The following is a 26,319-nucleotide window of genomic DNA, read 5'->3' as shown; positions in this document are numbered from 1 at the left end:
TTATAGTCTAGTGATAAATTTAAGTTAAAACTGAAAGTCCACATATTTGAAAAATTCCTTGAGAATAAATCCACATTAACGATTTTACTCTGAGCAATTATTTCCTGCAATTACATTGCCATCAATGTTTTATCATTATATTTTCCTTAGATCTGAAAAAAATTGAAATAAAATTCCATCTTCTGTGTTGTGGTGTAGAATACACAAAGAAAGTCCACACTGCTCATGTTCCCTAGAAATTTTTCAGCTGTTATTTCTTACTGCTGTACAAGCCACTAAAAAAAAAATTGCTAGATCTCACAGAGACAGGAAAGGGAGGACAGGCTTGCCCATGCTTCTGAGCTTGGAAAATCGGTTTTCTTGACCAGTTCCATTTGCCTTCCACTGTCTATTACAATCCAGAAAATCATCCCCCAAAAGAAGTGATGAGCACATTCTGATCTTCAAAATATCATTTAGATCCAAATTTGTTATCTGAATAATAGGTGCTTCTGCCTCAACTTCTGCTCCTGTCCTCCTATTGATGTAAAAGCGCCTTTTTCTTCCTGCAGTTATTCTACCAGTGGGCTACCACTGAAGCACCTTACCCACCAGGTTTACAATGAAGGGAATAGAGAAAGATGGAAACACTTCCCGCATCTTTCCCTCTGCCCTTCTCCCACATGCAAATCTGCTTACTTGAGTGGTATGGGAAAACTCACTAGCACAGGGAAGGGAAGTAGGCTGAAGCCAGTGCCATGGGTATGTACACAAAGAGCATAACTGGTGTTATATTTGGTTATTTGTAAATTTCTCACTTTTAAATAAGTAGAAAGAAGAGTTAAATGCATCTTGTATTTATTATGGAAAAAAAGCATATCCATCTTCTGTAAGATGGATAGAAACACATTGTGTTCTGCTGTGGAAATAAGTGAATGAACTGAATCTGACACAGAGGAAGGGAGGGTCTAGAAAGATAAAATAATAAGGGATGAATCGTCTGGTGTTTGTCAGCCTTATATTTATTGTTGTAAAATGTAACCTTTCTAATCTTTGCTATGTAGTTAAATATAAATCTAATTACAATCACTTACCACATTACTTCTTGCAATAGTATACATTCTCTGTTAGAGCTCATTTAATTTTTTTTCATTAATTTCTCTAAGATTACTTAAACCACACCTGTGCAAATTCCGAAAGCTGACAATACATCAACACATGTCTTTCCATGTAATCTTTTTATACGGATACTTTTGTTTCACCATCAGGTGGTGACATTGTTGGTTGTGCTCAATCTGCCTGAACTTTTTAACTTTAGCATTGAGCAATACCATTAGTTGGGGATGGAGAGGTTGATGCAGCCAGACTTGTGTAATATTGCCTTTCTTAAAGCTTGAACATGATTAACAGTCAATCACCTATTGAAAACCTGCTCTCTTTAGATGGGACTAATCTGTCATTATGTTTCATTATATTTCATTAATCAAGTCTGACCTCATAATAAGATCACAAACTACTAATGATACGGATGGAGATAACTACAAACTACGAAGACGGAAATTGTCCTTTCAAAGTGAAATAGAGAAAGGTAATTAACTTCATTTCTTACATTAGACAGCAGTGCTTCATTATTCATTGGTATTTCACTTGATAATGCTGAGTACATTAGGGTCCCATGTTGGCTCTTGCTGTAGCAGCTCTTGAGAATCCAGCTGAGACACAGAAAGAGTCTGTGCATTGTCCCCTGTATGGTTATATGTGACTAGAGGATATCAGTTTCACCTTTGCATGACTTCTTACCTATCAGTGCAGAGCTATTCAAACACTAAGCTACCTTATTGCCCTTGAGATACACATATATATATTACCCCTTAAACAATATCCATTTTCTGAGACACCATGTTTTAAATTGTTTGGAGAAGCTAGTCTATTGGATTATTTATTAGCAGCATTGATTTTATTTCCTCAGCAAAGTGCTTTGTTGAACGTCATGCTAGGTAGTGTTTCCTCCCTGGAATTAGAATATTTTGTTTTCAGGACACAGTAGATTCACCATAGTCAGATTTTTATTCACATGGTAATGTGTAAATGGTTGTCCTGGCAAGAGTTCAGGTAATATTTTCTATGCTTACATTCACCTTAGAGGGTTTTGGGAGTAATCCTAATGAAGGAAAATTCAGTGAAATATCAGACTATGTCACCAGTATTCAGTACTGTTAAATACCAGGAACTGTAGATTGTAGCTGTGGTCAGAGAGCAACAGTCATTAAGACAGCTAAACTGATACTCACAGCATTTTCATTTTTACATAGGGAAAGCACAATGCCTTGAATAGCGTTATACTTTTATGGTCCAGTGGTTTGTCTGTTTCTGGTATGTCTGGCTTTCATACTCCACAGTTAAACCCTGATCCTAAATGCAGCATAATACCAATTTTAGAGTTGCAGAGTAGCCAAGAATAAATGCGAACACTTTAAACATACATAGCAAGTATAACACTCAATGAAGGAAGACTTTAATCCAGAGTGTGGCCACTCAGAACAATGACATTGCCATTTGATCAAAGAAGTGTCTTCAGGGCAGAAAGCCAAGACTGACAACAAATCTGTCAGGAAAATGTCCCCATGAAATATTCAATCTGCTCTTCACAAAGAATCTGTTGACAGAGGTGCTTTGCCTGAATAACCTTCACATTTCATATGAGAAAACATATGCTGCCACCTAGACAAGATGGAAGTGATCTTCCACGTTGTGCCTGCTGCAGAATTACAAATAGGCTCCTCAGGTATCAGTGTGGTACCAAGACCCCTAGGCTTTTATGGTTCTTGCCCAGTAGATTACATTGAACATCCTCTTGGAGACATTTGTTTGCATTACTTTTGAAAGAATATAATTTCCCACAGTTTTGTCTTTGAAAAAAGCCTTGTACCATTGGGGAAGAAGAGAACAAACTGTCAACAAGCTGCTTAGTCCTGGTAATGACTGTATAGTATGTGGTAATGTCTGGGTTAGACAGAAATACAGTACATTGGAGGTCCATCTGAGGAGAAGATGCAATTATAAGAGTTCTTTGCCAAGAACTGAGTATACTTTTGGCCCACTGGCTTACTGTCCATCTCTGGTCCCTGTTCAGATTCCCTATATGTTGCCATAGCTGCACCAGACACCTCATAGACATAGATCTTTAATGTCACTTTTCTGTGGCCCATCCTACATCCTGTATGAGGTCGTAGAGTACTAGAGGTTACTATTGGCTTGTAAAGTAATATTCTATTGATTTTAACACTTTACATATAGAAGGGAGTGGCATTATATTTTGATCCAGCTTAGTTACTCTATAATGATAAATACCTGGGGATGATCCTGCTGAGTGCCTCAGAAGAAGTTCAGTAGAAAAGACAAAGTTCCTGAACACACAGCTGGCAAACGTATTTCTGGTCACAGTATCCTTACAGATAAAAAATATGTGTTGTATGATGACTTTTACTAATAATGTATTCATTTCTAAACTGCACTTTGAACAGGATAGAGGCACCCAGCATTCTCACTTTTATATTCTGATATTTTATATCTCACTAAATTCTTATTGATTTGTAATTATTGGGGGGGGAAAGGCGTTGCTCATGAAACAGTCTTGCTGGCATTCTTTACTTTCAGCTGTTGACCTTCTAGCATATTATGCAGCTTGAAATTGTATTGTTTCCATCTTTAGTGTGATCATCAGTGATTTTCTCCCTTTTGGAGTGCTAAAAATGGGATTGTGTTATCTCAGCCTCTAGTTAATGTTAGCCTGATTTGGACCTTGTTGCCATGGTAACTCTTCCTGCACAAGTTTTATCAGGGGTTAAACAAAAGCTACACAGCTCTCTGTTATGCAACTGCAGTTAGTACCACTACTTTTCCAATTCCACGCAAGGCCTTCTCACTCCACCTATATATATTTTCACCATTTTTTACCTGTGTCAACAAAAACTGATCTTAGCTAGTACATTGGGCTCTGCCATAATGTGATTTTGAAGAGTACAACGCCACAAGAGGGACCAGCTTTTTCTCTGGTTTCCAGAAAGGACTGCAATACCACAAGAGGTCCCATGCAAAAGTTAACACTGCATAATGGTTTATTCTTGCTCTCACCCAAAAGAAATTCATTGCAGGTCTTTCAGAATAATGGATGATATTCCTTGCACAGGTGCAGGTGCAGCTTTAGCCAGTTGCCATAGATGCTTGACAGTCAGCCAAGAAACTCTCTCCATGACTGCTTAAAATAAGCAGTATTCCTGCCTGGCAGTTCCAAACAAAGCTCTCAGCTGGGTTGGCAAGTTAGTCTCTTGCTGAAAAATGAGGGACAATGAGCTGCTCCACCTACATACAGTTGTCTCTTTCAGCAGTGCAGAACATAAGCCATTCTTGCTCATTTCTCATTTTCCTCTAGTAGTTCTGTAGGAGTTGGCTAATTTCAAGGGAAATACATAGAGGCAAGAAGTTCCTTTTGCTCTGCTAGTTCTGAGTGCAGATCTATTATCTGATGCTGAATGGAGCATCACTAGGGTTGGTTACATCAATATGGAATACAAACATATAGGTGAAAAATGCAAAAGTTACAGGCAGAGTACAAGTAAGCTCACTGAGATCTTGAAAACTTGAGACTTTGAAAAGACTTTTCTGGAGTTCAAGCTTTATTACTTTTGCAAGCATCTTTTTTTAACTTTTTATTAATGTTGGCTCTAAAATCTTAACCTTCTTGGGACTCTTTCAGTGTCCAATTATTCTCATTAAAAGAAATTCTTTGCATTTAACTTTAACTCGTGTAACCCTTAGCTGAAGGCTATCCAAATTCTGGACCTGTTCTGGGCATTCATACATAATTTTCTTGAAGCCCCAGAAGCAATCAAGTATTAAATCCTTTCCAGTGAGAAACCTGATTTTGGGGTAAAACTGCACTTGTCACATAGCAAAATCATAGCCATCCTTTGTTCTTTTGACAGGGCATATAAAATCTTTCCAACATATCCAGGGTAATTAAAATACTAGCTAAATAAACCAGCATGGACATACTAACTGGGAATGTAATGATGACCTTACTGAAATAAATCCTTATTCTGGATTTTTAGCTGTGATCCAAAAACAAGAACATCATTCCACAGACTCTAGCTAAGAGAATTATAAGAACTGGAATTGAGTTATATTGTTAGATGAGTAACTGGACATTCAGGTAGCTAGCAATACTTAATCTTTAACTTCTGTCAGCTGGCCCAGGGAACTCATAACAAGGAATTTTTATTTCCATGGATTTTAAAAGACCACAAAAGAAAGTTCTTATAAAATCTTGTTACACAATTATTGCATGCACTTGCCCATGTTGACACAGACTGTAACAACCAAGTGGGATATAAAATGCACTTTGCAGTGTTTCATTTTTAGCATATTGTTAACTAAGTAAACTTCTATAGCACTTAATTTTCATAGAATCATAGAATGGTTTAGGTTGGAAGGGACCTTTAGAGGTCGTCTAGTCCAATGCCCCTGCAGTGAGCAGGACACCTTCAACTAGATCAGGTCGCTTAGAGCCCCATCCAACCTGACATTGAATGTTTCCAGGGATGGCGCACATACCACCTCTCTAGGCAACCTGGGCCAGGGTTTCACCACCCTGATAGTAAAATTTTTTTTTCTTTATATCCAGTCTAAATCTACCCTCCTTTAGTTTAAAACCATTCCCCCTTGTCCTGTCAAAACAGGCCTTGCTAAAGAGGTTGTCCCCATCTTTCCTATAGTCCCCTTTTAAGCACTCAAAGGCCGCAATAAGGTCTCCTCACAGCCTTCTCTTCTCCAGGCTGAACAATCCCAACTCTCTCAGCCTGTCCTCGTAGAAGAGGTGCTCCAGGCCTGGGAGCATTTTTGTGGCCCTCCTCTGGACCTGCTCCAACAGGTCTATGTCCTTACTGTGTTGGGGGCTCCAGAGCAAATTTTAATTTGACGAGTTATGCTTCTTGACCAGACTTTTCCAAAAGTATCTACAGATCTATTCTCACAGCACAGAAGCCAGAGCTAAAAAAACTTCTAATTGAATCTTGATTAGCATAGCTACCTTAAGTGTGCAGTGCTTGTAGGTACTATTCAGGCTAAGAAGCCAAACCATATTAACATGGCTTTATTACACAAGGTATCCAGAGGCCATGGCTGGCAATACAGAAGACAAAGAAATCTTTCAGGAACTGATTCTCCTGCCTCAAAGTATGAAGTGAAGCAGTACCAAGAGAATGGAGAAACACCCCCTGCCCCTGCTCTCTCCCATTCTTGCCTCCTTCCCCCAGCTTATTTATTTAAATGCTTACTTTATAAATGGGGGACTCATCCGAGCACTGTAGTATGTCCCCAGCAGGAAAGTAGGGTAAGTATCTGGACAAAAATTGACGCTCTGACTTAACTGTGTTGAGCTGCTAATGAAGTTTGCTTGGGCTTAATTAGAAAAGAGTTTCTAATATTCAGCCAGAGTGTCAGGTGGTTAAATGACCAGGAAACAATTAATATTTTGGCTGGCAGCATACAGCTTGAAACAAGACCTCATGTCCCTGAAATCCTACCTTCAGCATGAAACCCCTAACAAAAACTATATGGTCATCAGAGAGCCTATTGCTACACTTTTCCATCTGCTCCTATTACTGTTATTGTTATTGCTGTTACCACAGTGCCTAAGAGCCACCTCAGGGATCTTCCACAGAAGACTCATGTTTCCAGGAGTTGCTCCCAGAAAGGCTGTTTCCAGAGGCCAAATCTGATCGAAATGTTGTACGCAGTCACACATACCCAAAGCCATCCTTTGGAAAAAAAAAAGTAATAATAGTACTACAATGGAAGCTGAATTCCTCGTAAAAGAAAAGAGAATTCTAAACTTGATAGGAGAGCTATTTTGGCCTTTGCCCTGAATCCCTTCTGAGGATGCATGTTTATAATCCCTTCTAAGGTTCATGTTTATAATTCTTTGTTTCTGATGTTTTAAGTATAGTATTATTTCCTGAAGTATAAATCAGGTATTGTCCTTCCATTATTATCTGATTAGCATTGAAGTTAACACAAAGCCAGACAGAGCAAAGAAAATTCAGAGAAAAGGCTGTCACTCCGTCCCTAACTTATCTCATTTTACTAAAAATAGCACAAAGGAATAAATGAAGGATTGCAATTCAGCTTTGAAATTCTTGGTTTTTTAAATGTGTCTTAAATTCAGTTATTCAAAACAAGCTCCTTTCTTAGTCCATTTAAAAAAAGAAACATGGATCTTTACCGAAAAGTTACCCAGTCTTTAGTCCAGGATGGTGGGGGAAGGTTTCAGTATCTTCTGCTGTTCCCTATTTCCAGAATCATCCAAACCTTCATAGCTCAGAAAGGAAACACACCAAAGGACACATTAACTTACCAAACTCTCACAGGCAGCACTGAGACAGAACAGTAATTCAAACAGCTCTCTCCAGTACAGTTCATTTCCTCCACTATCACTATTCAACCTACTGGAAGCTTTCAGCAAAATTGCCAGGACCTGCTACAATGATGAAATTTCAGTAGTTTATGTCTTTAGATTCCCCAGTGAAGACTTAGGAGTTCCCAAATTATGAATGAAATTGGAATTAAAAGAATCTCCTATCATTAAAAACAGTCACAGAAAAATAAGAACTTTAAACTTTTTACTACTGAGAGGAGAAAATGTTTTTACTTTCCTAAAATGCCACCAGTAACCTACTTTTCCTAGGAATAGGAATCTTCCTGCATCAGTTTCTAGGCAGACATCATTTTTCCTTGGTGTTAACCAAATACCACACACATATCTGACAGTACATTTTGTAAGTAGGGGATCCTTAAGATAGGTGGAAAACTTGAAAGGAAACAGAATGAGTAGAAGTGAGGAAGGAGGAAAACAAATGTGCTGAAGAACATAAGGATTTCCTCACCCCAGGTTTCAGGAGCCATTGTAAGTCTTTGGCATTGTTTCAAGTTTTGAGGTCTGGCAGGTCTACAGGCGCCTACTGTACCAAGGTGCTGAACAAGGACTTAGGGATAGACAAACCCATCTGCCTGGTGGAACTTTAGATAAATTTTTTTTACCAGCTTAAGAAATGTCTCAGGAAATGCATGGGTAAAGGTGTAATTCTTGTCTCTGCCATGTTCTGACAATGGCCAAGCTTTGATATAACTGTAACTGTTTCAAAATATTATTTCTAAGCCAAAAAATCTCTGACGGAAAGACTCTATTTTCACTTGTTTCACCTAAGTTCTGTTGGATATTCCAGTGTAGAAGGGCATAACTATATATAATGTTCACAGAAGGAAAAATCGTAGTTATGTAGCCAGTCCTCATCTTATAAAAATCTGTAACTGTTGCTAAATTAAATTTTTAATGAATATGTGATGACTTCAGGTTTCATTACATTGCTTTATTTTATTTCTAAAATTTGTAATCCTGTGGTCCTCTAATGTGAAGAAATCTCTTTATCGCTGGGTAGGCACTGTGTGCTTTACTACTTCTAATTATAACTAAAAAGCTGCAAATGTAACCTTCCACTTTCAAAAGTGAATTCTAGTGCAATTAACCAACAGAATACTATGTGATTATTTAGATTAACAAAAGCAAATAAAGTGTATGTGAAAGGCAGCCTTTATGTTAATTTTCTCACTGTACTAAGCATTATTACTATATGTGACATATAAATAGTTTTCCTGTTCAGAGACCCTTGCTATACAAAGTGAACTGTAGATTTTAACAGTACAGTTTGTTTTCAGAGCTTTAGGACCAACTACTTCTCCTCCTGACCACACCAATTTCCATTTTTTCAGCTGAGATCATTTGGAAAATATTTAGATCTGAACTTCTCAGGCTATCCAATAGACATTTTGCACAGCTTTCAAACCACTTTTCTTTTTTCATTCACAATAAATCTGTGAATTTCCATACAGTTTTCATGCATTAAAACCCATCCAAAAAGTAGGTAATTCTTCTAGTACTAATAATTAGACATTCTGTTAACTTGAACAGCGCTATAGTTATCAATGATGTTTCACCAAGGAGCAAGAAAAACCTCTAGAGATACTAATTTACGCTTTCTTATCACCTCAAGTTATAAGGACTTTATGATTAAACTTTCCTTAAAAGTTTTTGCTTTTTTCTGTACTATTTTGTCCTTAGGGATGTGTTGGTAATGTGCAGATGTTGGAGCAAGCTATGCTTTCAGCAGGCACTCAAAAATGTTTATGAAGGCAGCACTTCTCAGTTTCCCTGATCACCACTCATGACCTGAGATGATCATGATGGCAATAGAAGACTGTCCTGACAATGGACAAATTTCTCTTCAGCTGAAAAATGGTAGAGTGCTTTGTTCAAGTTGTTCACTTTCTGGAATGGACTTTCAGATGACCTTTCCTGGAACATGTTCCTTGTCAGGACATGACTTGAGGTGGTTTTGACAAACATCCAGATGTCACGATATGCAGCAACAGGACTCTGAGGCTGAGCATAGGCCAAGTTGATTCTGAGAGACAAGAGCTCAAGCACTAAAATTCAAGATTTATAAATGTCTTAGGTTTGTTTAAGTGAATTCATGGTAAGTTATAGTACCTTCTGATGTTTGAGAAAGGTTAAATATCTCTATACACAAGGTCAAAATCAGTTTTCAGACAAATTTTCTGGTAGCAAAGGTGGAGTAGCTCTCATTTCAAATGTTGCATACAGAATCTATTGCTTGTCATGCATTTGTAAAGATTGTGGGGATCACATCCTTCTCCCATTGGAAAATAAATCCACTACAGTTCTTCATACTGTTTCCTGTAAGACTGTTTGCAAATCAGTACCGTTCTCTCTCTGAAGATTTTAAGTTCACTAAAATTAAGCAATAAAGAGTTAGCAGAACTTGTGAACTAAAAATCCATTCTGAGGTCTGTCATTGGAAGGTCCTGTACAAATGTAATTTCCAAGTATAATATTAATCACAGATTGAGCTAAGAGACCCAACTGAAAGACCCAAGTCAAAGAAAAGATAGCAACAAGAACAAAAGTGTCAGACATCTTGCCTGTGGATTTCATTGTTATAATAATACAGCTTAAAGGAATGCAAATTACTTTAACTTCTTTCTTTTATACTTAGGTTTATGAAAAATATGGCAAAAAGGTATATCTTCACCATAGAAAGTTATCTACCAAATGATCAAACACTGGGTTGCTTTTCATGTTCATGTTCACAAGCAGTCAGCTTCCTCCATTTGGATATTCTTCCATTTCCCAGTCCATCAGAAGGCACCCAGTTATATTTAGCAATGCACTCCATACCAGTCCCATTCAACTAAGTATGAAGTAAACAGCAAGGAAAAAGAATTAGGACCATTTTAATTAGCAGTTTAATAATCCTGAAGTCCCTGACTGGCATTATATAGAGTAGTTTAGCCTGCATACCACTTGAGTAGACTCCTCATTATATATTGTTCCTGCTCCACAGTACCAGTAATTTTTGATACTACATAAATATTATGTACCAAATATATTGTTCTTACACCACTAAGTAAAAATCAGTGATTGCAGGAATTAGGATTACCATTTTTCCTGTCTGATTTTATGCTACTCCCCATCTATATGGTGGAAAACATAGGCATGGTTTGAACATCAGTGTTCAAATTATGCATCAATAGCTTGTAATTTTTTAACATCTTGGAGATTTTGCACTTTTCAACCCTGTTTGTGGCACTGTATTTAACACACTATCTGAGATTCTTGGTCACTGACTTTTCATTCCAAATATTTGCTGCCCATGGTGCATGGGGGATGGGAACATAAGGCATTTTTCTGCATTTTGGCAAGGTAACTGACATTTTAAAGTTAAAGAACAGATAACAAATAGTCATGATGACTAGCAAATATTTTGTTCATGTGTAGGAAAGACAGACTGACCACCACAGGAGTATTTGTGAATATCACATAAGAAAGAGCTAATAACAGTTAAACCAAAATACTTTCTGGGAGTCTGATGATCTGCAGACCTTTTGAGCAATCAACTATCCCTCCTTCCAAGCCACAGTGTGCATTTCTCCTTAGCAAGGGACATACTTGGTGTAGCATAAAATAATATGGTAGGAAAGGGAAGATGGCATGTCTGCTGAACAGATTTATAGTTATGCAGATATTAACAATAAGGATTATATGGTTTATGGTTTGGGATATAAATCACTTTCTGTGGGGGTGAGGAAGTCATTCACCTCATTTTCTGCACAAAATTGAATTTGTCTAGGCATATTATGGGACTTTCTATTGGATGGCTGAAAAAGGGAGTAAAAAATTGCCACCTTCTGAAACACTAGGCTACATAGCTAGCCTGATTAAGTATGAGAAATTCCACTTAATGAAATTACAGTAATATTAAACAATGCTGCTCCACATGTAATATATTACTGACACTTTCACCAATATTGTTTGCAGCAGATTAATATGTTAAGAGAAGATATGTCTAGATCATGCAGACTGCCAGTGTCTGAATAATGCAAAACTTCAATACTACAGGCTGACCATGGTGCACAAAAGAAACTTGTTTGATCTCTGGTACCTACCTTACCAAGCTGGATTTTATGCGAGTATTTCTGTGAGTCTATGCCATAGCTATATTTCATCGCCCTCATGACAGCCCCATTTCTTCCCTTCCTTTGCCAGTGAAAGTTCAAAAAGCCAGACACAAACCTTCTAATAATTACTACAAAGATTTTGGAATTTCCAGACAGCAAATGTCAGAGGACATTGCCTGTAAACTTGGCAGACACCCAAAACACATAACAGGCTAAAGCGAGTCCCATAAAGAACATAAAAGATGTATGTACATGTTTGGAAAAGCAGGAAGTTACAAAACAACAATCTTCAGCAAAATGTAGTTTCTAGCAATCAGAATCAGAGTGTGAAACTTGTCTTACTAGAAAAGGAAGGAGAAAGCACTAGGCTGGCGGGGGGCAGGGGGTAATGGTTGCATTTATTTTGGAAACAGAAGAGAAAGGAAAAGAGAAACTTTTTGGAACCTCAAGTCTGTGATAGAAAGTGAACTTATCCATCTATACACATATACAGATAGAAAACTCTTCTCTCTGGAAAATTCATTCCAAACCAATGACTGGATTTCATTACAAAAGGAAGGAGAAATTGGAGAAATTCACACTCTGAATAAAGCCCTACCTAGCTATTATTTGTAGCGTACTTCCACTGAGCTACAGAGATACTGTTGAGCTGTTGAGCTGAGGTACAGAGCCTGCACCATCATCAGGTCCTGATGAGCCAAATGAAAAATTCAGTTTCCATTTTAATTCCAACTCTAGGTGCAGAGTATCACAGGATTATTCTCCAGACAGAAGAATCTCTAGCATTAAATAAGAGTTTTTTAAAAGTAAAACAGCTTTTGACTCTCTGAATGTAGCCAGATGGCTAGCAGATAAAGCAACAGCAGTAAAGCCAAAGATGCATATTTTGAAATAGATCAGCTGATGAACAAGTCTTCCCTGATTTCAACAGGAAGGACCCTACATTCAACAGATCTCCACTTTTTTCTAATGCCAGTGAGTTCATTATACCTGGTCAGCATTTGGAAAAGAATATGTTCTGGTTTTCTGATATAGATACAGAGGCATATAGATTGAATTACCCTGGTTTTACAGCAGTGTAATTGTTAGCAGAATCTGGATTCATATTTCTAGATATTTTAGTATTCTATGAATATCACAGATAAGACAGTCTGCTATACTTCAGCTGCTATACAATTTTTTTCATTAGTCTCAATGACCTCCTCTTAAAATTAGTCCACTGATTGACTTGTATTCCACAGGGTGCTCATTACAGCTACCGTTAGTGCAAAAAAAACCCTGAACATAAAAAATCCCCTAAAAATGGCAATTTCAAGCTTTCATTAGAAGGCCTTTTTCACAGGTTGAAGTCAGTCAAGCAGTAAGTAATTAAGACAATTTACTGTAGCATAACTGTATGTATTTCACCATATATTCCCCCAAGAAAAGCCACGGGAGACATCTGCATTAGAAATTTCTTATTAAGCTTTCTTTTGTTTTTGTACTATTTTGGAGATGGGATTGCAGAGAACACAGTACTTAACTCTCCAGTCTGAGCATCTCCCAAGAGCTTTACACTGCTAATCTATTTGCATTTATGTTGATGCCTTCACAGTATCAGAGTATCACTAGTATCACTTATAGCTAGTAGTCCTGCTTAGCAGAAGCCAAATAAAGTCACTTCAGTCCAGGGTTGTGTTATTTGCCCTTGGAGACTCTAGAGGGTACATCACAGTAGGCCTGCTTTAGCGCTGGTTTTAATTAGTTCACCATTACCTGCCCTCACTGTTTGCAGGTGTCTGGGCTCCTGCAGAGTGCTCGGTACAGATATTGCATTCTCTTTGTGTGCAGATGAAGAGGATTTGATGAGACCACAGTTTTGTTTCCTTATAGTGACCAGAAAACAGAGAAGAAACCTAGGGAACATACTGACTGTTGTACTAACCACTGCTGTAGGCTGTAAAGACTAAAGACATTCCAGAGCTATGTTGATTAGTAATTAGCACAAAGCAGATGGGAAATCATGCTGTCTCCCCAGGAAGTTAATGCAAACTAGTTACAGTATTTATATGTTGTTGAGACTACCCTGCTAAAATGTGTTTTAAATAAATTGCAGAACTGGAATTATCTTGACATTTCAGTTAAAAATAGGTAAGACCAGATACTGAATTGGAAATTAGCTTCAAGTTTATGCTGAAAGGAGATCAGAAGTTCTCTATATTCATAAATTATCATTCTTGGGCTTAAATGCTATTTAACTTTTACAATGTGTTTTTAAAGGCATTTGCTTTAAATCTAGTTTTATTTGCCACTTCTTAAGAGGGCCAAATCTGCTGTTCCTCACTATAGACCTTTAACATGATTGATGAAAGATTCATTCTCTACTTGATTGGTATTCTGCAACCATATATACCATAGCATGTTGTGTACTTTTCTTATTCAAAAGACTGGATGTTCAGAGAATTGCAATTAATTCTAAAGGCTAAGGAATTTGGGCTACTTTGGAAAGTTCTTTTGAGACGATCCCACAAAGACAGCCAAGGAACTCCCTTCTTTTTCTGCCAATAGGGTTTCTCTCTACCATATCAGTCCTAAATACAGGTTTGACAGTAACGAGCATGGAGAAATATGCTATTTAGGTGGGCCCAGCCATTTTGCGGTTGAGTGGCTGATTAATACGTTTGCCTTTTCTGGGAAAAGCATAATCAGCAAAGATTCTCTTATGTGGGCATAATTTAAATGGGTAGTTCTGTTACAGAGCCTGACATCTATGACTGTTAGCATGTCAAGATTGTGAGAAATGCCCAGGAATGTGAGAAACTGGAAGAGGGAATGAAATAATAAATTAATTTTTAAAACTTTGGAATATAAGGCTTTCTCAAATCTCATCCTCACCACAAAAAAGATTGGAGGGCTGTGTTGGATAAAGCCTTTGCTGTTTTGTTATAAGCAATTTTTTGCATAATGACTTATGGTTTAGGGACTATGAATCCTTACTGCATACATACAATTGTCTCCTAGGACTTCAAAAGAAATATAAACCTCCTTTGATACAGGAATCAAAACATGCTTTAAAGTAATTTATCCTAATAGACAGTGTACTTCCTAACTGATCTAATAATCATCTCCATCCTCAGACGAGACTAAACCACAACACAATTTCATAAACTGCATATTACTGTACACAATTATTTTTGTTTAACAGATTATTTCAAAGAGAATGACCAGAGTGATCCTGAACCCTCAGGGGACACCACCAGATACTATCAATCTATTAAGAAACACTTAGAGGAGAAAAAAAGTGGGTCATCATCTTTTGTGTCCTCCATTGAAGAAGAGCAAAAGCCCCTGTTCTCTGGCATAGCTGATTACCCACCTGTTACAGAGAAAAACACAGAGGCGGACTTTGAAGAAATGGTGCATGCCACAGAAGAAATTCTTATTGACAAAAGAAGCAATTCTTGCCAAGGTAATCTAGCTGATGTTAATTTGTAAAGTTTGAGTAGCCATCTTTTTTTAGTCTAACTATCAAAAATAAGTTTCTGAATGGTTCTATTGATTCTTTACATAATACTTACTTCTGTGTTTCCTGAAAGGTTAACAAGAAAAAGTATTTTAGATAATGAACCCTTTAAAACTGTCAGCTGGTACTGGACTTCATTGAGTGCCCACAGATGAAAACTGCACTCAAAGCAGTAAAGAATCCCTCAAAGGGTGTTTGATATGCCAGGGTTGGGTGACAGTAAAAAATCCTAAATAATGAGAGCTAGATAAACCAACCTAGTGATGGTTGCATACGCACAAACACACAAAAGAAAATGTTTTCAGGTAATTAGTTTCGTTCTCGGTATTGACAAGGCACAACTAAGATTAAGTGACAAAAATTCATAAAACCTTGAATGCTACCCCATTTTGCTGCACATGTTGGTTAAAAGGAGTGCCATGACATCACACAGACCAAATCCTGACTTACGTAAAACACAAGAACAAAGATTTGGCCTCTTGTATATGACAAATGGTCAAAAGCTATTAAGCAATCTCAGTTAATTTTACATAGAGTTAAACCACATAATTAAAATTACATCTAATACACTAAAATATTAATTTTCTCAGTGATGTGAAGTGAAATTAATGAAAAGCCCAAGATTAATATACAATTTAAATATTGCTGAAAGGTCATTTGTAATTGTTTCAGCCTGAAAGGAAGTATTACGTATTTACTGTTTAATGCTGTTTTCCCCAGCAGTTTGTTTCCTTTGAGGCAATTTATCCATCATTCAATAAACCTTAGGCTTCTAGGCTATAATTTTAAACAATCCTAATGATCAATCAGGCCAAACAATGTATCTTTTAGACTTCAAAGGTATGAATATGTGAAGTCTGATCTCCTCAGTTGAGGGCTATATAAATCTACACCACATAAACTTGTTGCATGCATACTGCAATTTGAAAGCTTACCTTTCCCATACCAATAGCCAGAAATGTATCCTTGCAGCTATAGCAACGTTTTCCAAGGCAACCTATCACAGATTTTATCTGAGCTATATTTAGCATGTCTAAAGGTTACATATTTTGATTAAGACCACATTCTTTTTTCCACTTTGTAATCTCGCACTTCTGGTAATGTGTGTGAAAGCTCATTACCCTTCTTGCAACTTTCATAAAAACTTCAAGATCAATAAAATAGGATCAGCTTTGATTGACTTGATTTTAAACTGCATTCTTATTCCTGCTATTAATTAGAGAATAGTTATAACTTACCATAAAAGTAGTTATGAACATAATGAAATTTTGAACTCTGCTTGTATGTTTATAATCCATATATAATTCTTGAATACAAATGCACTGGTATGAAGCTAGCACAATTCATTACCGCTGTGACTGATACCTACTTAATTATCTTTAGTTTTGTTTTAAGCTTTGGTCATTACTGTTGATGAATGGAAAGCCTATTAATAACATATTGGATAATGTGGGCAGAAACTGCATAAACTTCTCTCTCATAATCCTGAAATGCAACTCATAACATTAAAACATATGGCTCTTTTGAGAAGACCTAATATTGCAGAAATTCATTTGGTCATTATTTGGGCTATAAGATTGGTTCTTGAATTGTTCAAGTGAACCAAGTTATACATTTATTGATTCAGTTCTCAGTCTAGGAATCTTCAAGCCCTGGAAGAACATAATTGGTTATAAAGTAACTGTTGTTGGGCTTTTCGGGGGATATGTGTGTATGCGGAAGTACCTGAAAAGTTGCTTAGAATAGTACAATATCATACCTTTTAGTGTATTAACTTGCTTATAGTGTATGAACTTATTTTATAATTTAAGTGCCAATTCATTTGCTTTGTCACAAATCAAATGTTCATTGTAATAGTCTACCAACACATATTCTGGGACAAAAACCAGCTGTGATCTCCCTGTAATAATCCATGGCATTGAAAAATACATTATTTTATTGAATGATTTATTGTGTAAAATAACCAACAACTTGTTTTCTACCAGACATTAAAAAGCCGTGAAATGTATGGGCTATATTTTCAGTTTATACTCCAGAAATTCACTGCTTAAAAGTAAACCCACTGGATTTACAGCATCCATTGCACCCACACCCATAGTTTAAAATTTTGCCCCTGAATTTTTCATAGTCTGCTCCCTTCACTTTGCTGAGAGCTTTCCAACTTCCTTGGACACTGCAAATTGTGCCATGTGTGCCTGCTAAAATCAAATTACATGCTTCTCTGACACTGTTCTTTCCTTCTGTTGGCTTAAGTGGTTGAGAAGCTGAACAGGTTTCTGCGTAGCCAAGATGAAATCTCTTTCCCCTTCCTTCTGCTCCATGCATAAAATCAGTTATAGGTCATGTCACATGAAATTCAAACACTCTCTACAGCTCCAGGAAACCTTCTACCACCTGCTAACCAAAGATCAGACAATGCAGTAAGCACCTTTCTCTAACAAAAAAATGAGAAGCATGTCTGCTCCTCCACTTAGAGTCACGTAGTGAGAGCTCCCCTTCCTGGCTAAATCTGCCTGAAATACTGAATATGAACAGGATTTTTATTTATTTATTTACTATTTCTTTACTTAGAGCAACACTGCTCAAAGATGTGTTTGAAAAGGATTAGCTAATAACATTTGGACAAACCTCTCACATGTCACCCACACTGTGGTTTTTTCCTCCTTTTTTTGAAACATGGCTCTGGCTACCATGGTGGTTCAGAAAAATTTCACAAGTGTGAAATGAATGTAACCTGTGCTGTGTTATCAGCATGCAGTGCCAAGATAAGTGTTAGGAGAAGCTCTGAGCAAGCCATCCAGGGACTACTGGGGGATGTGGGATCCAAATCCAACTGCTCATACAACAGAGGCTGACACTTTATAAGCAGTCAAGGATTTTGTCCAGCTGTATGTTGAAGCAGCAGCCTGAGCGCAGTAAGAACTTTTAATACATTCTGTATTTTCAAGTAGTTAAATAATTACAAATACAACCCTAATGGGAGTTGTACTGAACAGGTGTTAAAGTTTTAACAGCCTTTTTTATCACAGCAGAGGAGAATCTGAGTGGTACCGAGCAATTTTTGACTGTCTGTGTGATAACAAATTCACTTAAAGTAACAAAGGCTTGAGGCGGGGGGTAGGGGGGGAAGTAGATGGAGAAAGAGCGCTGTTCATCCTAAATATGTCACAAAGCTCACAGCAAGATCTTCATTCTACATCAGATAAGGGTATGTGCAACTAATACATCCTATGATAAATGATTTGTAACCCTTCACCAGCTTGGTGAACAGAGGAAACAGCCAAGAGCCAGGAATATAAACTAATTAATAAATGCACAGAGGTGACAATTAAGCAAATTGAAAGAGAAAGGAGAAATAGCTCAAACCAGAAATCCAAGCAAAAGGAAGGAGTGCCCCTGAGTTCTGTTTGGGTGCTGAGGTGCAGTGTTTGATCACAGATCCAAGAACTGGGAGGGACAAGATGGAATTTGGGCACAGAAGGTACAGGGTGGGGCCTGGAGTACTCATCATCATTTTTTTTTACAAAGGGCAGGAGATAAATAAATAATATAAATGGCTCATATAAAGTGTACATTTTCACATACTTTATAGATTGTACATACAACACATAAGGATTAGAAGAGGAACTAAATTCAGCAAGCGCTCTGAAACTCTGAAGATCATAATTATGCAATCGGGCCTTTTTTAGTTTGAAATAAATTTTTTTTCTCTATCTTACGCCAAAATTTCACCTGTAGTTCGAACAGGAATAAAGAAAAAAAAAAGATTTATTATTTACTGAGAAGCTTCATTTAATATTAAAGTGATCTCTGACTGACCCAGCAATGGTAAATATTTAATTCTTTTTGGATTCAAAAATTATATAGACAACATGAACTGCCACCTTTTACCCCACAGTACTGTAAGAGCCTCTGAGACCCACTTTACACTGCAGTGTAAGGTTTGGGCTGGGGACTAGTGATGCTAAAAGCTACATCAATGAAAATTAATTTCCTTTTTGAAAATAATTACCAGTATCCCTTTGCAAGCAGTATGAGCTGCATTAAATGGTGTCTGTCTCAGAGAAAACATATTACACTTCACCAACCTTGTTAAGGCAAGCAGTGTTTCAATTATTGGTAAGAAAGGCAGCTAGCTGAGGTCTGGCAACTTTACCTAGAAGGGGCATTCCAATGCACTGTCAGGCATGCCCAGTGCTTTAAATGCAATGCAGCAAGTTCTCCTTTTACACCAAGAAGCTAAACAGTAAATACACTTCAATAGCACATTCAAGAGCAAGAGAAGAGGTTTTATCAAGGTCTCTGAAACACACAATCAAAGACATTCAAGAACAATATTTAATGCACTCAGGTTAGAACAAATATTTCTAATTTCAGTGAACAATGAATAGCTAAAAAAAAAAGTTAAAAAACTGGGGCTTTGTTGGTAAAATAATAGAAAGAAAACAAAAGAAATAAAGGCCATTCAGTGGCAGGACTGATGATGCTGACTAGACAAATCTGCTTGCTTATCTACAGCTTCAAAATGTTAGCAGATTGCTATTTTTAGGTTAGAATTTTATAATTGTTGGATGTGACCACTTTTATCTTTCCTTAAACAGTAGTAAGGAACAAAGAGAGTTGTTCAGGCTGTGTGCCAGCATACCAATTTGACTTTCAAGATTTTGAGAAACATTAGTTAAGTGGGATGCTTGAGGGGTGTCAGCACATATATGAAACTATACATTTATATGGTTCGTTTTTCATCAGATATCACTGACAAAAAAGACTGGGAGCAGGAGAACATCGAAGAGTACCAGGACTCACCAACTCAGTCAGCATTACCCCATGTTACATGGGGCATCTGTGAAACTGAAAGTGATTTCATATATGGGGAAGTGGAGAATCGATTAGATTTACTTCAGGAACAACTCAACAGGTAAAAACAGAGATATGACCCAAAAAAATGATATGTGTGAAAGAGTACACAATAGAACTGATCTTAATGACACTGCAGGGGGAATGAATTTGCACAGGAACTTTCCAAAAGCATTCAGGTGTTCAGAAGCTCAAAAGTACAAAAATATGCCTGATGGGAATATCATTTTGTTGTCTGTATGTATTCTGAAGAGCCTAAATATCACCTAAGTTCAGTCTTCCAGATTCTTGGAAAAACATATTCTGGGAATGCTGGGTAAAAAATTTTTAATTCATTGCCAGAATATTCATGTCACTTATCTCTAGGTACCCACATTAGCTACTCTGAACTGCCTTGCAGAAAAGCCTTTCTCCTTGATTGACTGTTTAGGAGATCAGCTTTTTAATGAAGAAGCTGTAGTGATGCACCTAAACTTAAATTTAAATCCCACCTCATGCAGAATGCTGTTCCCTTAATGGTGATTACTAGATATTTACATGTCCACAAAATGACAATTTTCAGTACCTTCAATATCTGAAGTACTACTTCTTTCCTGGACACCCAAAATAAAACAGCTGACTTGTTTGAAAAAGACAAATCCCCTTTTTGATGCATTAACTTATTTTGCAACTGTCTGTACAAGTAAGGCATGGGAGCATGAAAAGGCAAAATACTTATACCTGTTTCAACAGAAAACAGATGCTTTTTTTGTCAGACCCCGTTATAACCTTTGCTTAATAAAATGTCTCTTCCTTCTCTCTGATACACTACTCTTTGCTGGCAGCTAAGCAGCATAGCTTATAGTATCTTAAAAATATGGTTACAGAATTTTGATCCATCCTACACTATAATTTACCATGTAATTTCACTTAATTTTAAATTGCCCTGTGCTCAGGTTTGTGGCTTTTTTATTATTTTCACTCTGCAATTCTATTACTTTCAATATTTTTCCATGACAAATACTATGACACGCACTCAGCCCTAATTATACTTTATTAGCTCTTCATTGGCTTTCTGTGCTGTATATTTTAGCAATCAGTGGAAAGCCAGGTTAACTACATATTCCTTCCTTCATCTACCATAAGGCAATCAAACCATAGTATTTTTCATTTCTGAATACCATAATGTACATTAAAAAGACATTTTTAACATGTAAGCCTAAATTGCAGTAATTTCTAATTGCAGTAAAGTTGAGTAATCTAAGTAACCGTAAATGTCACATAACTAAACAGCTGCATGTTCCCCATCAACAGTGTGTAGTCTTTTGGTTATCTTTCTTCTCCTGAAATCTTAACCTCTTGAAACTGAAGCTGTATGTCAGATTTACCCATAGTTTTATCAAGTTCTTATGCAAGTTCTCAGTTGTTTTTTTTTTTTGAGTGAGAAAATATCGTTGTTGCTGATAAAACAAGGTTTAAATTGTTATGGATGTTATTAAATCATTTTATTCTTTAAATCTTCTCATATTTTTAAAGCTTTTCATGCTTTCAGGATTTTGGGCCTTGCTGGGCCCAAATGTAAAAGAATGTAAATGAATGTCTATGAATGTAAAAGACAATATTCTATGCTGCTTATGTCATATCTGACCTGTTGGACTAAAAATCAGGGTCACTTCTTTCTGACCTTTTCCATGCCAAGTTAGAGGTTTCGCATAACACTCAAATTATTCAATGGATATAGAAGGCTGGAAAGCCATTTTACAAGGAATATGTCCCTAGAGCTCTCTCTGTTTCTCCTCTTTAAGCAAGTGGAATTTCATGGAGGCTGTGGGCGAAGCATCTAAGGTTCTCCTGTTTGTTCACCCTTGGGTGGCATGACATGAACTTGTTTTAAATTTTGGAGAAAGGAGGGAGAAGTTATATATGCCATGATGATGAATAAAGATTATCAGAGGTACTCTTTGATTTGAAGTACCGGGAAACTCCCATCAAGTGCTAACAAAGTAAGAAGGGAGCAATTTTAGAGTTAATTCAAAGCCAAAGACAATTGTTGATGCAAGTCCTCCGATGCTGAATCCCATTTATTCACTGAGATGTTACGGCCCAGGTTTAGCAGATGGAAGCTCTCTGGATGGTGGCATGCTGACAATGATGCACTATTTTGCCCTGTGGCATCAGCACCATGCTTGTGTGAGATCAGCACAAGTAGAAAAGAACCCAGGGGAGCTGAACAAGAGGGCGAGTAGAGCATGATTGACTGTAACCTCCGGGTTTGGGCCTTTCTTTATGAAAGCTGATGCCACAAAACCAACTTCTCCTGATAAAGGAAGAAACAGTATCCTAAAAATCCTTTGGGCAAACATTTTGGATTGATTTCATAGATGCTTTTATAAATAAATGACACAAGAAATGAACAACTCCAACATGATAAAAAATAATATCAAACAGTGAAGCACCTGGTGAAAGCAAAAATCTGACAGCACAAGATCAATTCTGCTGCTGTAGGGAGCCCAAGTAGTAACATTCACAACATTAAAGGCCGCTGACAAAGATTTGTTTACTCTGTCAGAAGATGAGTTGCAATATACAGAAGGCTGTATATCTGTATTACAGTCTGTCATAGCATGTTTTGTAGCCTTCCATCAGCTGGGGAGGCACCATAGGCATTTCCTATTGCTGAGTTTGTCATGGATCTTGGCAAGACCATTTAAAAATCACTTCAGTGCTATGGAATTTTAAGTATGAACAGCGTAAGCAGCTCAAGTGTTTCGGAAGTGATTTACAAATTCATGAAAAAGGGCAAAAAAAGAAAAAAATATACTGAATTTGAACATTAGTAATGTTAATATTAATTCTGAGTGCTGAATAAATTTTCACAGTAAGGAGACTTAGGCTGTTGGTTTTTTAATGATCTTGAAAGCATCTTCCATTTTCTAACTATGGAAAAACATAAATGTTGTTCTCTGCTTATTTCAGTGCATTGTATTAGCATTGGGAATGTCAGAATTAATTGTCACATGCATCAGAAATAGTGTCCCATCCTCAGTCAGTACAAATCAATTTAGTTACAATGAAGGCAGTACATTTATTCCAGTTAATTTCAACCAAAGACCTGGTTCCCCATGTTACTTTTTGTGCAAACATCAGGGACAGTAATGAAATAATTCTTAATGTAGCCGAACGATAGAGAGACAAGCATGCAGATACGTTTTGCAAAGGAAAATGAGAGCCAGCAAGCTTTGGAAGGGCTCAGTACTCCCTCTTCTGTTCTTTCCTATTTAAGACATGGTCATGTCACAACAAGCAATAGTTTCCTTTATTAATATGCTGCAGGTCCCTCTTGAATGCATCTGTAATCAGTATGTTAAAATATACCTGTTCCTGACCATGAGTTAACTGATTTTTGTTACTTCTCTAGGCTCGAATCCCAAATGACTGCTGATATCCAAACCATCCTGCAGCTTCTGCAAAGGCAGTCAGTGCTCATTCCACCTGCCTATAGCATGGTGACGGCAGGTGCAGAGTATCAACAGCCAACAATCCGGGTGATACAAAAGCTTCAGCCTGCAGCATCCATTAAAACAGACAGAAGTTTCAGTCCTTCATCTCAGGTATGTACACGTCCAATAAGATCAAAAGAGGTTTGCTCGACTTCTTAGCTTATGATGGAAGAAATGCATACCAATCTAGGTGCTTGTTCACTAGTTTAAGGAAAATGAAATTATTTTTTGACCTAGCACCTCCACAGTGGACTTAGATACCACAGCTTCAGAGGCCACATTTTCTGTGAGGATTGTAGAGATCCATACAATGATCTTGTAATCAGACTGATTTAATTAATTATCATGCTTTTGACAAAAGTTAGCAGAAATGGCAAATACTAAACATGGTGGTAAACCACAAACACTTTCCTAGTATCAGACCTGCCTGCATGGGTGCATCTGCCATAGATCCCATTCATGAAGTCCTGAGAAGCACCATGACTATGTTTTCCTCAAAGTACAGGCCAGACAAGTCCAGCTGATGCAGCATGGTTGTTATACACTTACGGAAGTGGGAGGGGCTAAAACCATTCTTATGTCCAGTCCCTTGCTACTGCTGGCAATATGAACGTATAGAGCTGTGGCATACCTGCATTTCCCAATACATATTATCCACCCCAGTTCCGCTCAGGCAAAATTTGATCATTTTCCAAATTTGTTTGGAACTTCTGGAGTTTAGCAGCTTGGGCAGTGATGTGGCGTATTATTTCCAAACAGGCTGCTGCATGCCTAGGAATCCCAAATCAGTCATGTAGCATATGATGCAGGGTGCTTGGCTGTGTCAGATTCTTCACGCGTATGCTGGAACACATATGGGCACAGCAAGTGCAACACATCAAGAAGGCATCAGTTTGCATGCACAAAGATAACCAGGGCAGCAAATGGGCAGCAGTAGTTTTCAGAAGTGTAAACCCAGTGCAAAAAACGTACATATATATCTCTGTCTGAACAGCAATATGGCCACCCTCCACAAACATCAGCAGGTGCACTGCACACTTCACACAAATTCCGAGTTTAAAAGTGAAGGAGAACTGAGTACTGAGACTGGAATCCAAATGGTTATGATGTTCAGAATCACATGATTCCAGAGTTACATTCTGAATCAAAACTGCAAATTCGAGAATGTTGAAAACCATACTCTTAGATCGGGTCTCGAGAATATTCAGTCCTTGAGAAAGGGCTGTTCATATGTGTATCTTGATGTCATATATGCAAGTCTGAGGAGGGGACAAGATATCCAGGCTTCTACAATTAATCAACAGAATTGCATTCAATTACATTAAATCAAATGCAGTGCCATGTAAAAATATTTCAGTACACTCTTTAATTTTCAAGCATGGTTTTCCAGCAACCATCTGAATGTGCTAATTTTGAGCAGAACAAGAGCCTGGAAGAGACTAATTTAATTATTACCATCTTGTTTCTTCTTCTCCTTTCCAGTGTCCTGAATTTCTAGACCTTGAAAAATCAAAACTTAAATCCAAAGAATCCCTCTCAAGTGGAGTGCATCTTAACACAGCCTCAGAAGACAACGTGGCTTCTTTTTTAGATCAAGAACGTGACCAGTCTGTAGAGTGTCCCCCACAGCATTGTAAAACTTATCTCCAGCCAATTAGGCACCCTTCCTTGCCAGAATCTTCACTAAGCACTGTAGGAATCTTGAGTCTTCATAGGCATGTTTCTGATCCTGGTCTTCCTGGGAAATAATACTTTTATACTATTATAAAACATAAAAATGTAAGTGCTTTTAATGGCTGTTTTTCCTTTTTTTTTTTTTTTTTTTAATTTAAATCCTCTATACTTGACTCAGGGGCTACAAGGAATATACCATTATATGCAAAAGTACTGTATATTTTCCTAAATCTGAAGCTTGTAAGGTAAAGTTGGGCAGTTCTGATGTAAATATATATATATACACACACTAACTGTATGTTCCAAATGTAAAACTGCCAGCATTCTCAAGGCACCTTATATTTTTATTTTTTTTTTTTTAAATAACATGCATGTTCTGAAATTACAGTTTAAGTTGCATGGAGATTACCATTTACTGCTGTCATGGAAATAGTATTTTATTGTGGACATGTCTTCAGGGCACATAGGAGACCAATAACAATAATTCACATAGAAAAACCTCCTACCTGACCAAGCTAAAATTCAAGCAAAATCTTCTAGCTCACTTTTGAAAATTGATTCCTCTTTCCTGTAGTGAGCTTTTTACACTAAATCACAATGATTCTAAAACTAGAGAAATAATAAGGTAACCAAGTTGTCTGGGCTTGAAACAATTAGGACAGAGAAACCAGCCTCCTTCCAAACCAGTTGAAGTAGGGCAGTATTTTAAGAGACAGAACAACTCTGCCACATCCTGGAAAGTATCACCACAGGTCGCATCCACAAAACTGCGTTAATTGAATAATTTGTTTCCCATACTTTTCTTTTTTAAAAAAATAATCGCGTCATAGAAGTTAGCTGTCATGAGCAGGCAGGTACTCTTTATCTGTCACACAAACATAATCAAATGCAATAAATCTAATTTCTATATAATGCAGAAGACTCTGTTCCTTTTTTGCTCAATACAAATGAATAATCTGTTTAATTAAAATACACGCATTTTTGTTTTATAAAATTAGGGTGGTCATTTGCAGTTATCTGTTTTTACTGACTGGCCCCTCTACAATGATCCTAGATAGGGTATATATGTATGTGGACACAGACATACACCACGCACACATTCCTGTATATGTGCATGTGTGTATTTTATATATGTACATATGTGGTACGTATGTGTGTATATATTTATATACACACATACACACAAGTGTGTGTATATACCTACACTTACATGTAGAGTATAGATATATAGAGATA

At 37.2% G+C, this 26,319-nt stretch overlaps 1 protein-coding gene across 1 annotated transcript in view; it reads left to right on the top strand.

Moving 5' to 3' along the window:
• The window catches only part of KCNH7 (potassium voltage-gated channel subfamily H member 7), a 238,760-nt gene extending 212,774 nt beyond the window's left edge, over positions 1 to 25,986 (top strand). Inside the window, exons 12-16 of the mRNA XM_075093317.1 lie at positions 1,468 to 1,567; positions 14,756 to 15,019; positions 19,823 to 19,991; positions 23,328 to 23,520; positions 24,892 to 25,986. Coding sequence (XP_074949418.1) covers positions 1,468 to 1,567; positions 14,756 to 15,019; positions 19,823 to 19,991; positions 23,328 to 23,520; positions 24,892 to 25,158 — 993 coding nt within the window. The 3' untranslated portion in view covers positions 25,159 to 25,986. The remainder of the gene's footprint in view (positions 1 to 1,467; positions 1,568 to 14,755; positions 15,020 to 19,822; positions 19,992 to 23,327; positions 23,521 to 24,891) is intronic.
• Positions 25,987 to 26,319: the final 333 nt, after the last annotated feature.

This window comes from Phalacrocorax aristotelis, chromosome 5 (assembly GCF_949628215.1).
Source record: "Phalacrocorax aristotelis chromosome 5, bGulAri2.1, whole genome shotgun sequence".
NCBI lineage: Eukaryota > Metazoa > Chordata > Aves > Suliformes > Phalacrocoracidae > Phalacrocorax > Phalacrocorax aristotelis.
The sequence above is the reverse complement of the archived record's forward strand: the minus strand, read 5'-3'. Positions and strand labels throughout refer to the sequence as shown.